Below are 12,304 nucleotides of genomic sequence, written 5' to 3' on the forward strand. Positions count from 1 at the left end.
GCTTTAGAAGCTTCTGATAGGCTAATTGACATAATTTGAGTCAATTGTAGGTTTACCTGTAGATATATTTCAAGGCTTACCTTCAAACTCAGTGTCTGGTTCATCCTTGGGAGCAATTTCCAAACACCTGAAGGTACCACGTTCATCTGTACAAACAATAGTACGCAAGTAATAACATCATGGGACCACGCAGTTGTCATACCGCTCAGGAAGGAGACACGTTCTGTCTCCTAGAGATGAACATACTTTTGTTCGAAAAGTGTAAATCAATCCCAGAACAACCGCAATAAACCATGTGAAGATGATGGAGGAAACGGGTACAAAAATATCTATAATCCACAGTTAAACGAGTCTTATATCGACATAACGTGAAAGGCCACTCAGCAAGGAAGAAGCCACTGCTCCAAAACCGCCATAAAATAGCCAGACTACGGTTTGCAACTGCATATGGGGACAAAGATTGTACTTTTTTGGAGAAATGTCCTCTGGTCTGATGAAACAAAAATAGAACTGTTTGGCCATGATGACCAGCGTTATGTTTGAAGGAAAAGTGGGGAGGCTTGCAAGCTGATGAACACCATCCCAACAGTGAAGCATGGAGGTGGCAGCATCATGTTGTGGGGGTGCTTTGCTGCAGGAGGGACTGGTGCATTTCACAAAATGGATGGCATCATGAGGGAAGGAAATGATGTGGATAAATTGAAGCAACATCTCAAGACTTCAGTCAGGAAGTTCAAGCTTGGTTTCAAATGGGTTTTCCAAATTGACAATGACCCCAAGCATTCTTCTAAAGTTGTGGCAAAATGGCTTAGGGACAACAAAGTCAAGGTATTGGAGTGGCCATCACAAAGCCCTGACCTCAACCCTATAGAAAATGTGTGGGCTGAACTGAAAAGGCGTGTGTGAGCAAGGAAGCCTACAAACCTGACTCAGTTACACCATTTCTGTCAGGAGGAATGGGCCAAAATTCACCCAACTTATTGTGAGAAGCTTGTGGAAGGCTACCTGAAACGTTTCACCCAAGTTAAACAATTGAAAGGCAATGCTACCAAATACTAATTGAGTATGTAAACTTCTGACCCACTGGGAATGTGATGAAAGAAATAAAAGCTGAAATAAATAATTCTGTCTACTATTATTCTGACATTTCACATTATAAAAATATTGTGGTGATCCTAAGACATGGATTTTTTATTGGGATTAAATGTCAGGAATTGTGAAAACAATAGATTTTTAAATGTACTTGGCTAAGGTGTATGTAAACTTCTGACTTCAACTGTATATGCAACGTTTTAGACTGATCGTTGCATTTCTGTTCAAAATGTTGTTTCAAGACTGACTAAATGTGGCTAATTGGTTTATTAATTCATTTTCAAGTTCATAACTGTGCACTCTCAAACAATAGCATGGTATCTTTTCACTGTAATAGTGACTGTTATTTGGGCAGTACAGTTAGATTAACAAGAATGTCAGCTTTCTGTCACTATCAGATATGTATATGTCCTGGGAGATGTTCTTGTTACTTACATCTTCAGGCTAATGTGATTAGCATATGTAAGCACAACCGTCCCGCAGGGGACCCATCGATCCTGTAGAGGTTTTAATTAATATGAATTACCATATTCAAAGTGTCATTTCTGTCATTCTTAGCAATGTAGTGTGCGCTAACCAAGGTGGCCAGGTGCACAGTGTTTCCTCCGGCGCATTGGTGCGGCTGGCTTCCGGGTTGGATGCGTGCTGTGTTAAGAAGCAGTGCGGCTTGGTTGGGTTGTGTATCGGAGGACGCATGACTTTCAACCTTCGTCTCTCCCGAGCCTGTACTGGAGTTGTAGCGATGAGAAAAGATAGTAGCTACTACAACAATTGGATACCACGAAAAAGGGGTAAAATTTACAACAAAAAAAAAAAAAGTTAATGTCTGTGAGAGGAGAACTGAGGATGGATCAACAACGTTGTAATTACACCACAATACTAACCTAGAGTGAAAAGAAGGAAGCGTGTACAGAAAACAAATATTACAAAACATGAAATCTGTTTGCAACGGGGCACTAATGTATACTGCAAAAAAATGTGGCAAAGCAATTCACTTTTTGTCCTGTATACAAAGTGTTGTGTTTGGGGCAAATCCAATACAACACATTACTGAGTACCATAGTTCATATTGTCCTGCGTAGGGGCGGCTGCATCATGTTATGGGTATGCTTGTAATCACTGGGGAGTTTTTCAGGATAAAAAAGAAATGGAATGAATCTATGCACAGGTAAAATCCTGGAGGAAACTTGGTTCATTTTGCTTTCCACCAGACACTAGGAGCTGAATTCACCTTTCAGCAGGACAAAAACCTGAAACCCAAGTTGCTTACCAAGAAGAGCGTGAATGTTTCTGAGTGGCCGATTAACAGTTTTGACTTAAATTTACTTGAAAGTCTATGGCAAGACCTACAAATGTTTGTCTAGCCAATCAACAACCAATTTGACAGAGCTTAAATAATTTTTTTACGAATAATGGGAAAATATCTAGGAAGATGGCGCCGGAGGGGATGGCTGCTGTTTTATTGGCTCTTAACCAACCGTGCTATTTTGTTTGTTTTTTCGCATTGTTAAACGTATTTTGTTCATAATGTTGCTGCTACTGTCTCTTATGACCGAAAAGAGCTTCTGGACATCACAACAGCGATTATTCACCTCGAATTGGACGAAGAATCTTTCTTTAATGAGACGGGCGGGAAGGATATACTCCAAACACCTGAACAGGCCCTCATCCCCATCATTTGCAGGAGAAAGAAACAGAGATTTCACGGAAAGAGATCGGGGTACCTTGTGAGGATCAGGCGACAAGTGGCTAATCTGCCGCTGCCATCTGTACTGTTAGCTAACGTTAATTTGGTGGAAAATAATTGGGACAAAGTTTCCTACCAATGGGACATTAATAACTGTAGTATCTTATGTTTCACCAAGTCATGACTGAACGACGAACATTAATAACATATTGCTGGCGGGTTATACACACTATCATCTGGATAGAACAGCAGCCTCTGGTAAGACACGGGGCATATGCATATTTGTAAACAACAGCTGGTGCACGATATCTAAGGAAGTCTCAGCTGTTGCTCGCCTGAGGTAGAGCATCTCATGATAAGCTGTAGACCACACTATCTACCTAGAGTTTTCAGTGTATTTTTCATAGCTGCCAACATTCCACCACAGACTGATGCTGGCACTGAAACCGCACTCAATGAGCTGTATACCGCCATAAGAAAACGCTCATCCAGAGGCGGCACTACTAGTGGCCGGGGACTTTAATGCAGGGAAATTTAAATCAGTTTTACCTAATTTCTATCAGCATGTTAAATGTGCAACCAGAGGGGAAACAAACTCTTGACCACCTTTACGCCACACACAGAGACGCGTACAAAGCTCTCCCTCGCCCTCCATTTGGCAAATCTGACCATAAATCTATCCTCCAGATTCCTGCTTACAAGCAAATATTAAAGCAGGAAGCACCAGTGACTGTCTATTAAAAAAAGTGGTCAGATGAAACAGTTGCTAAACTATGGGACTGCTTGCACAAACTGGAATATGTTCCGGGATTCTTCCGATGTCATTGAGTACATTGGCTTCATCAATAAGTGCATCGATGACATCGTACCAACAGGGACTGTACGTACATACCCCAACCAGAAGCCATGGATTACAGGCCACATCCGCACTGAGTTAAAGGCTAGAGCTTCCGCTTTCAAGGAGCGGCACTCTAACCCGGAAGCTTACAAGAAATCCAGCTATGCCCTCCGAACTGTCAAACAGACAAAGCGTCAATACGGGACTAAGATCGAATCGTACTTCACCGTCTCCGACGCTCGTTGGATGTGGCAGGGCTTGTAAACTATTACAGACTACAAAGGGAAGCACAGCTGAGAGCTGCCCAGTGACACAAGCCTATCAGACGAGCTAAATGACTTCTATGTTCGCTTCGAGGCAAATAACACAAACATGCATGAGAGCGTCAGCTGTTCCGGACGACTGTGTGATCACGCTCTCCTCAGCCGATGTGAGTAAGACCCTTGAACAGGTCAATATTCACAAGGCCGCAGGGCCAGACGGATTACCAGGATGTGTACTCTGAGCATGCGCTGACCAACTGGCAAGTGTCTTCACTGACATTTTCAACTTCTCCCTGTCCGAGTCTGTAATAGCAACATGTTTCAAGCAGACCACCATAGTCCCTGTGCCCAAGAACACTAAGATAACATGCCTAAATGACTACCAACCTGTAGCCTGAAGTGCTTTGAAAGGCTGGTCATGGCTCACAATACCATTATCCCTGAAACCATAGACCCACTCCAATTTGCATACCGCCCCAACAGATCCACAGATGATGCAATCTCTATTGCACTCCACACTGCCCTTTCACACCTGGGACTAAAGGACCCTGGGACTAAACACCTCCCTCTGCAACTAGATCCTGTTTTTGCTGATGGGCCGCTCCCAGGTGGTAAGGATAGGTAACAACACATCCGCCACGCTGATCCTCAATATGGGGGCCCCACAGAGGTGCGTGCTCAGCCCCCTCCGGTACTCCCTGTTCACTCATGACTGCACGGCCAGGCACGACTCCAATACCATCATTAAGTTTTCCGATTACACAACAGTGGTAGGCCTGATCACCGACAACGATGAGACAGCCTATAGGGAGGAGGTCAGAGACCTGACTGTGTGGTGCAAGGACAACAACCTCTCCCTCAACGTGATCAAGACAAAGGAGATGATTGTGGACTACAGAAAAAGGAGGACCGTGCATGCCCCCATGCTCACCGACTGGGCTGTAGTGGAGCAGGTGGAGAGCTTCAAGTTCCTTGGCTTCCACATCACCAACAAACTAACATGGTCCAAGCACACCAAGACAGTCGTCAAGAGGGCACGACAAAGCCTATTCCCCCCTTAGGAGATTGAAAAGATTTGGCATGGGTTCTCAGATCCTCAAAAAGTTTTACAGCTGCACCATCGAGAGCATGGTTGCATCACTGCCTGGTATGGCAACAGCTCGGCCTCCGACTGCAAGGCACTACTGAGGGTAGTGCATATGGCCCAGTCCATCACCGGGGCCAAGCTTCCTGCCATCCAGGACTTCAAAACCAGGCAGTGTTAGAGGAAGGCCCTAAAAATTGTCAGACTCCAGCCACCCTAGGCTCCAGCCACCCTACCTCATGGCAAGCGGTACCGGAGCACCAAGTCCCCCCTTCTACGCTGCTGCTACTCTGTTATTGTCTGTGCATAGTCACTTTAATAACTTTACCTACATGTACATATTACCTCGACACTGGTGCCCCCTCACACTGACTCTGTACCGGTACCCCCTGTATATAGCCTCGCTGTTGTTATTTACTGCTGCTCTTTAATTATTTGTTATTCTTATGTCTTACTTTTTGGGGAGTATTTTCTTTAAAACTGCATTGTTGGTTAAGGGCTTGTATGTAAGCATTTCACTGTAAGGTTGTTGTATTCGGCCATGTGACAAATATATATTTTTTTATATTGGCAAATATTGTACAATCCTGGTGTGTTAAGCTCTTGGAGACTCATATGTACTGAAAGACTCAGTTGTATTCTCTGCCAAAGCTGATTCTACAAAGTATTGACTCTGGTGTGAATACTTATGTAAATTAGTTATTGCTGTATTACATTTTTTATATATTTTCATACATGCTTTTTCTTTGTAATTATGTGGTGTTGTTTTACACACTTATCTATTGAATCCATTTTGATTTCAGGCTTTAACACAACAACTTGTGGAATAAGTCAAGGGGTATGAATACTTTCTGAATGCACTGTATGTCATTGACACCATCTCTTTAGTGAGCTGAAGGAGGAGGTCACCCAGGCGCGCACACTCAACACAAAAACCTCTGAGCTCCAGGGACGTCTGGAGGAGGCTGCCCAGCGGGCCTCGCGGCTGGAGTTGGAGCTGGGGGAGCGGGCCTTGGCGGCCAGGGAGCTGACCTCTCTCCACAGGGAGACGGAGGACCTCCGGGCCCTTACCCAGTGCCAGGAACACAGGCTGGTCCAATGCCAGAGAGAGGCCCAGCAGAGCCTGGCTGAATTAGCTAGTCTGGAGAGTATATTGGCTTTGCTGCACCTCCGAGAGGTATGGAGGATTGGGGACATGCGCACGTACACGCACGTACGTTGACACGTACAGTCACTCACATTCAGACATATATTTATATGCACAAAAACAGACAGTCAACTTGGGGTGATAGGGAGATACTTATTTAGCCACTTGATGGGGTTGTGTTGTTACAGGGTGATGAGGGACCTCTCTGTGTGAAGCCCTGTATGCTGCTCCCAGTGGATTACACAGGAACGACAGACCCACTCAGACCCAAGCCAGGTGTGTGTGCAGTACAACCGAATCACAGGCGGCTGGTGGCACATTCATTGGGGAGGAAAGGAATTGATGTAATGGTATCACAAGTTTGATACCATCCCATTCTCGCCATTATTATGAGCCGTCCTCCCTTCACCAGCCTCCTGTGAACCAGATGTGTGTCTTTTTACTGAGTTGATGTATTTATTTGGTAGCCTATGGTTGTTGGGCTGTGTGATAATTTTTTATTTATCTCGTTCTCTTCTACCTACCCCCTTTTCCAATCTATCCACCCACCCCTCACTCCTCCAGGTGAGCGATACCAGCAGCTGCTCCCAGTGCTTCAGGCGGTGGAGGCGGAGCGGGGCAGACAGAGCTCCCTGGCCTCCAGGCTCCAGGAGAGGCTGTCTAAAGCCCAGGAGGAAGTCTCCTCCCTGCACAGCTCCATGGCCCAGAGGGCCTCGCACTACCAGCAGGTCCACAGCGAGCTGCTCCAGAGGGCCAGCCTGGCTACCGATGCCGAGAAGGAGGTGAGGAGAGTGAGTGGGGAAGGGGAGAGGTGTGCCGAGTACCAAAAACCCCAAGCCACTAGCTTCTTCCCTTATCCCCTTCTGGGTTTGCAGATGTGTAGTGAAGGGATAAGAATAATAGGGATGGCTTCATCTGCCCTTCCAGTGGACATAGCTTCTTTCAGATCTGCCAACACAGATGGACTAGAGCTTGTGTGTGTGTGCGTGCGTGCGTGCGTGCGTGCGTGTTAGGCTGCGTGTATCTGACGTGTGAGTCGTATTTGTTGAATTCTGACCGTCACCCCACGGTGGTCTTGCTGTCCTGCTACAGTTGAAGAAGAAGAGTGCTCGTGTGGCGGCTCTGGAGAAACAGCTGCAGGAGAAGAGCTCTGCCTACTCACTGGCCGCTCTGAAGAACACTCAGCTGGAGCAGGAGCTGCTGGTACACACACACACACACACACACACACACACACACACACACACACACACACACACACACGTCACATTAAGTGACTCATAAAGCATGCTCATTGTTATAAGGTACTCTCTTTCTCTACTTCTCTTTCTCTCTCCCTTTTTTTCTCTCTCTCTTTCTCTTTCTCTCATCCCAGGAGAAGGCCAGTGCTATCCAGCACTACCAGTCTGTGATGACCAAGAAGCAGAGGGACTTCCAACAGGCTCTGGACAAAAGTAAAAAGGCCCGTGCTGACCAGTGCAAGGAACTGCAGGACAGAGTGGAACTGGTGAGTCTCGTGTTTGTGTGTGGATTGATTCATTGCACTGTCTTTCTTCCTCATTCTTATGTACAGTTCCTGATTCTTCGTCAACTTCCTATGCCGCTTTATCGTTGACTTTTTTTGGGGCCAGACAGTCTCCCTCTTCCTTCTCTCATTTTCTCTATTTTCTAGGAACTGTACAAATAATGGAATCAAGCAAAAGTAAAAAATAAAAATAAAAACATGTCGTTGTGGGCTCTCTCGGTAGTAGTGGCTTTCTCCCTTTTTATCTCTTTGCCTCTGTCCCTCTCTCCCTCTCTTGCTCCTTCCCTGTCTCCAGCTGCAGTTGTCTCTGGACCAGAACCGGGCCCAGGTCTCAGAGCTGGAGCAGGCTGTGTGTTTTGCCCAGAGGGAGAGACACGAGGCCCAGAGCACAGCCCACCTATTGCAGGTCTCCCTGGACCAGCTCACACAGGTCAGAACCACCGCAGCTATACAGTTTCATCCTACACATCCTCTCAGGAACCACTACTATGTAACTGGGATGCATGGCACGGCAGCCATTTTGTGCCAGAACACTCATTAAATGACATTTCATGACCGTACGTGAAGCCATAGCGTTAATGGAATTAAAGGCTTGCTTGTGTGCTGTGCACCTTGTCATGAGATCTCAATGTACTTATCACCAGGAGAGAGAGACCAACGTGAGACACGGCGAGGAGGCTCTACGGAGTGTCAGAGAGCAGGCCACCGAGTCTTCCACCAAGGTAACAATAAATGGAAGACACTGTATTGAATGCTATACCCAGGTTTTTCTAGCACTCAGTTTAAATGCATATCAACTGTACCGTACTGTGCTCTGCAAAGACGTCGGACTGAACAGTTAACTACAGTTACCAGTCTTGTGCTTGGTGACGACATATCAATATCAAATCGAGTGTCTTACCGCCATCTTACCGTAGATCGTTGACAAGGGCGTGTACGAGCTTCACAAGGGACGTATGGCAAAGGAAAGAGGACAGGAACACGTGTGGCTTGACAAGGACCGTATTTATGTTCTGTGTTTGACGTGTGTCTGCGTGTCAGGTGAGGCAGCTGGAGACAGCCCTGTCGTCCTGTCGGGATGAGCTGAGCTCCCGCCTACTGCAGACGGAGGACGCTAAGCAGCACTATCAGAGACAGCTGGACGTCAAGGGCAAAGAGGTGTGCGTCTATGTTCCGTGTTGCTACCGCCCTGTTGCTTATACTCCATTGTGACTGTCTGACACGCTCCGTTACCGTGCTTGTGTGTGTGTGTGTGTGTGTCTCACCTTGTCGTCTGTGTGTACGTGTGAGAGAGTCTGTGTGTGTATAAACCCCTGTCTCTCTCTCGCTCTACTCCACAGCTGTCGTCTCTGCAGGAGGAGTTGCGTAGCAGCGCTCTGGTGTGTGGCCGCTCCAGTGAGCGCTGTGTCCAGCTTCAGTACTCCCTGCAGCGGCAGCAGAGCATGCTACAGGAGAGCAGCACCCGTGTGGCCGAACTGGAGGAAAGCCAGAGCCAGCTACAGGGACAGGTACGGATGCCTGCTTGGAGAGACTGGCGGATGCTCTACCTAGACGCCAGGTAGGAACATGTGTCTTGTAGAGAGGGCGACCGCTGACATCGCAGTGACAGCGAAGGTAAAACACACATTTGTCATGGAGCTCCCTCCCGGGACATGGGGACTTGACCCAGGTTGTATCTCAATGGTCAAGTAGCTGAATAAGCAGGACACAGCCTATTATATTGACCTCAGTGTTAAAGTGCAAACCACTTCCAGTAAGACTCCCTGAAAAGCAAATGCGTATATTCTAATAAGTCACTTCAACTCATTTTAGTATTTGACTTGCCACACTGTTCATTTTTTTTTCTTTCTCAAAACTCCCCTCACAAAAAGAACATAGTACAATGACTCCATTAACCAAAGCCAATATAAATCTATTCACTTGCGGGCAGGACTTTTCTGTCTACAAAGCGTGGCTTGACAGGGAACATGAGAGCTGAATTTCCCACAGGCAACATGCTTTCTGTGTAAACCTTTTGTCAACTAGGTTATCATCAAGTCTTCCATTTGTTTTAAGGTGAATAATTTAAGTGGGTATTTTACCGTATGAAAAACCATTATACACAGAAATGCAACTTAAAGTAAAACCAGTTCTATTATAGTATTTGGTATTACTAATTGAATATGGGATATGCACGCACGCACGCACGCGCGCACACACACACACACACACTACCGGTCAAAAGTTTTAGAACACCTACTCATTCAAAGGTTTTTCTATTTCTACATTGTAGAGTATTTGTTAAGGCATCAAAACTATGAAATAACACACATGGAATCATGTAGTAAACAAAAAAGTGTTAAACAAATCAAAATACAGTATATTTGAGATTCTTCGAAGTATGCACCCTGTTGTTCTTCCTCATTCTCATGGACAGTTCCTGATTTATCATCAACTTCCTGTATGTCACTTTTATCTTTGACTATTTTTGGCCAAACAGTCTCACTCTCCCTTCTATCATTTCTTCTCTCTTTCTAGGAAAGAGAACGACAGATCAAATAATGTAATCAAAGGAAAAGTTTCTTTTTTAAATGCCTCCTTGCCCGTCCAATGTTTCCTCATCTCCTACAAAATGTCTCCCTGCAGGCGGTCACGGAGTCCGAGGTGCCAAAGGAGCTCCCTTTCTTCTTTAGGGTTGATGCCCCTATCATCTCCAAGCCTATCGCTGACTTTTTTGGGGAGGTTCCCATTGCTTGGAAGGCAGCCACGGTGCATCCTTTATTTAAAGGGGAGATCAAGCTGATCCTAACTAGGCCAATTTCTATTTTGCCCTGTTTATCAAAAGGGTTGGAAAAACTTGTCAAGAAAGCCAGTCAGTTGATTATTGACGTCTATAGTATTCTCTCGGGTACGCAATCTGGTTTCCACTCAGGTTATGGATGTGTCACTGGGACCTTAAAGGTCCTAAATGATGTCACTGTTGCCCTTGATTTTAATTTCTGCAAAGAAACCACTACTAAAGGACACCAGTAAGAAGGTCAAGAAACACGAGCCATGGACAAATTTGAGATTTTTTTTCTCCAACTGCTGTGTCATTGTGGTTCCCACCTTCAAGCATGGAGGAGGAGGTGTGATGGTTTGGGGGTGCTTTGCTGGTGACACTGTCTGTGATTTATTTAGAATTCAAGGCACTCTTAACCAGCTTGGCTACCACAGCATTCTGCAGCGATACGCCATCCCATCTGGTTTGGGCTGTCATTTGTTTTCAACAGGACAATGACCCAAAACATGACCCAGGCTGTGTAAGAGCTATTTGATCAATAAGAAGAGTGATGGAGTGCTGTATCAGATGACCTGGCCTCCACAATCAACCGACCTCAACCCAATTGAGATGGTTTGGGATGAGTCGGACTGCAGAGTGAAGGAAAAGCAGTCAAAAAGAAGTGCTCAGCATATGTGGGAACTCCTTCAAGACTGTTGGAAAAGCATTCCAGGTGAAGCTGGTTGAATTTTTTTAATTTATTTTATTTCACCTTTTATTTTACCTGGTAGGCCAGTTGAGAACAAGTTCTCATTTACAACTGCGACCTGGCCAGGATAAAGCAAAGAAGTGTGACAAAAACAACACAGAATTCACATGGGATAAACAAACGTACAGTCAATAACACGAAAAGTGCAAATCAATCCCAGAACAACAGCAAAGGACCTTGTGAAGATGCTGGAGGAAACAGGTACAAAAGTATCTATATCCACAGTAAAACGAGTCCTATATCGACAACCTGAAACTCAGCAAGGAAGAAGCCACTGCTCCAAAACCGCCAGACTACGGTTTGCAACTGCACATGGGGACAAAAATCGTACTTTTTGGAGAAATGTTCCCTGGTCTGATGAAACAAAATGGAACTGTTTGGCCATAATGACCATCGTTATGTTTGGAGGAAAAAGGGGGAGGCTTGCAAGCGGAAGAACACCATCCCAACTGTGAAGCATGGGGGTGGCAGTATCATGTTGTGAAAATAGATGCCAACTTGAGGGAGGAAAATTGTGGATATATTGAAGTAACATCTCAAGACATCAGTCAGGAAGTTCAAGCTTGATTCCTAATGGGTCTTCCAAATGGACAAATGACCCCAAGCATTCTTCCAAAGTTGTGGCAAAATGGCTTAAGGACAACAAAGTCGAGGTGTTGGAGTGGCCATCACAAAGCCCTGACCTCAATACCATAGGAAATGTGTGGGCAGAACTGAAAAAGCGTGTTCGAGCAAGGAGGCCGACAAACCTGACTCAGTTACACCATTTCTGTCAAGAGGAATGTGCCAAAATTCACCCAATTTATTGTGGGAAGCCTGTGAAAGGCTACCCAAAACGTTTGACCCAAGTTAAGCAATTGAAAGGCAATGCTACCAAATACTAATTGAGTGTATGTAATCTTCTGACCCGCTGGGGATGTGATGAAAGAAATAAAAGCTGAAATAAATAATTCTGTCTGCTATTATTCTGACGTTTCACATTCTTAAAATTAAGTGGTGTTCCTAACTGACCGAAGACAGGGAATTTTTACTAGGATTAAGTGTCAGGAATTGTGAAACTGAGTTTAAATGTATTTGGCTAAGGTGTATGTAAACTTCCGACATCAACTGTATAAGTCTCCAACTTTAGTGATTTAGAATGCCAAGAGTGTGCAAAAGC

The 12,304-nt window shown here is 45.3% G+C and overlaps 1 protein-coding gene across 9 annotated transcripts in view; it reads left to right on the forward strand.

Annotated features, from left to right (window-relative positions):
- ccdc18 (coiled-coil domain containing 18) overlaps positions 1-12,304 on the forward strand; it is a 32,769-nt gene that overhangs the window by 9,208 nt on the left and 11,257 nt on the right. For 5 of the 9 annotated variants that reach the window (XR_016482451.1, XM_021612919.3, XM_090181982.1 and 2 more), the window contains 9 exons: positions 5,853-6,141; positions 6,300-6,387; positions 6,676-6,893; positions 7,204-7,314; positions 7,487-7,618; positions 7,932-8,066; positions 8,281-8,358; positions 8,678-8,794; positions 8,977-9,144. Coding sequence is in view for 7 of the 9 variants with exons in the window: in XM_021612919.3 (XP_021468594.2) it covers positions 5,853-6,141; positions 6,300-6,387; positions 6,676-6,893; positions 7,204-7,314; positions 7,487-7,618; positions 7,932-8,066; positions 8,281-8,358; positions 8,678-8,794; positions 8,977-9,144 (1,336 nt within the window). In the remaining 2 variants the exon portion in view is untranslated. Of the gene's footprint in view, positions 1-5,852; positions 6,178-6,299; positions 6,388-6,675; positions 6,894-7,203; positions 7,315-7,486; positions 7,619-7,931; positions 8,067-8,280; positions 8,359-8,677; positions 8,795-8,976; positions 9,145-12,304 lie in introns of all 9 variants that reach the window. The other 4 variants (XR_016482450.1, XM_021612918.3, XM_090181979.1 and 1 more) reach the window with 1 other exon arrangement.

The sequence above is a fragment of the Oncorhynchus mykiss genome, chromosome 8 (genome assembly GCF_057628025.1).
Source record: "Oncorhynchus mykiss isolate SJ-2025 chromosome 8, ASM5762802v1, whole genome shotgun sequence".
Lineage (NCBI taxonomy): Eukaryota > Metazoa > Chordata > Actinopteri > Salmoniformes > Salmonidae > Oncorhynchus > Oncorhynchus mykiss.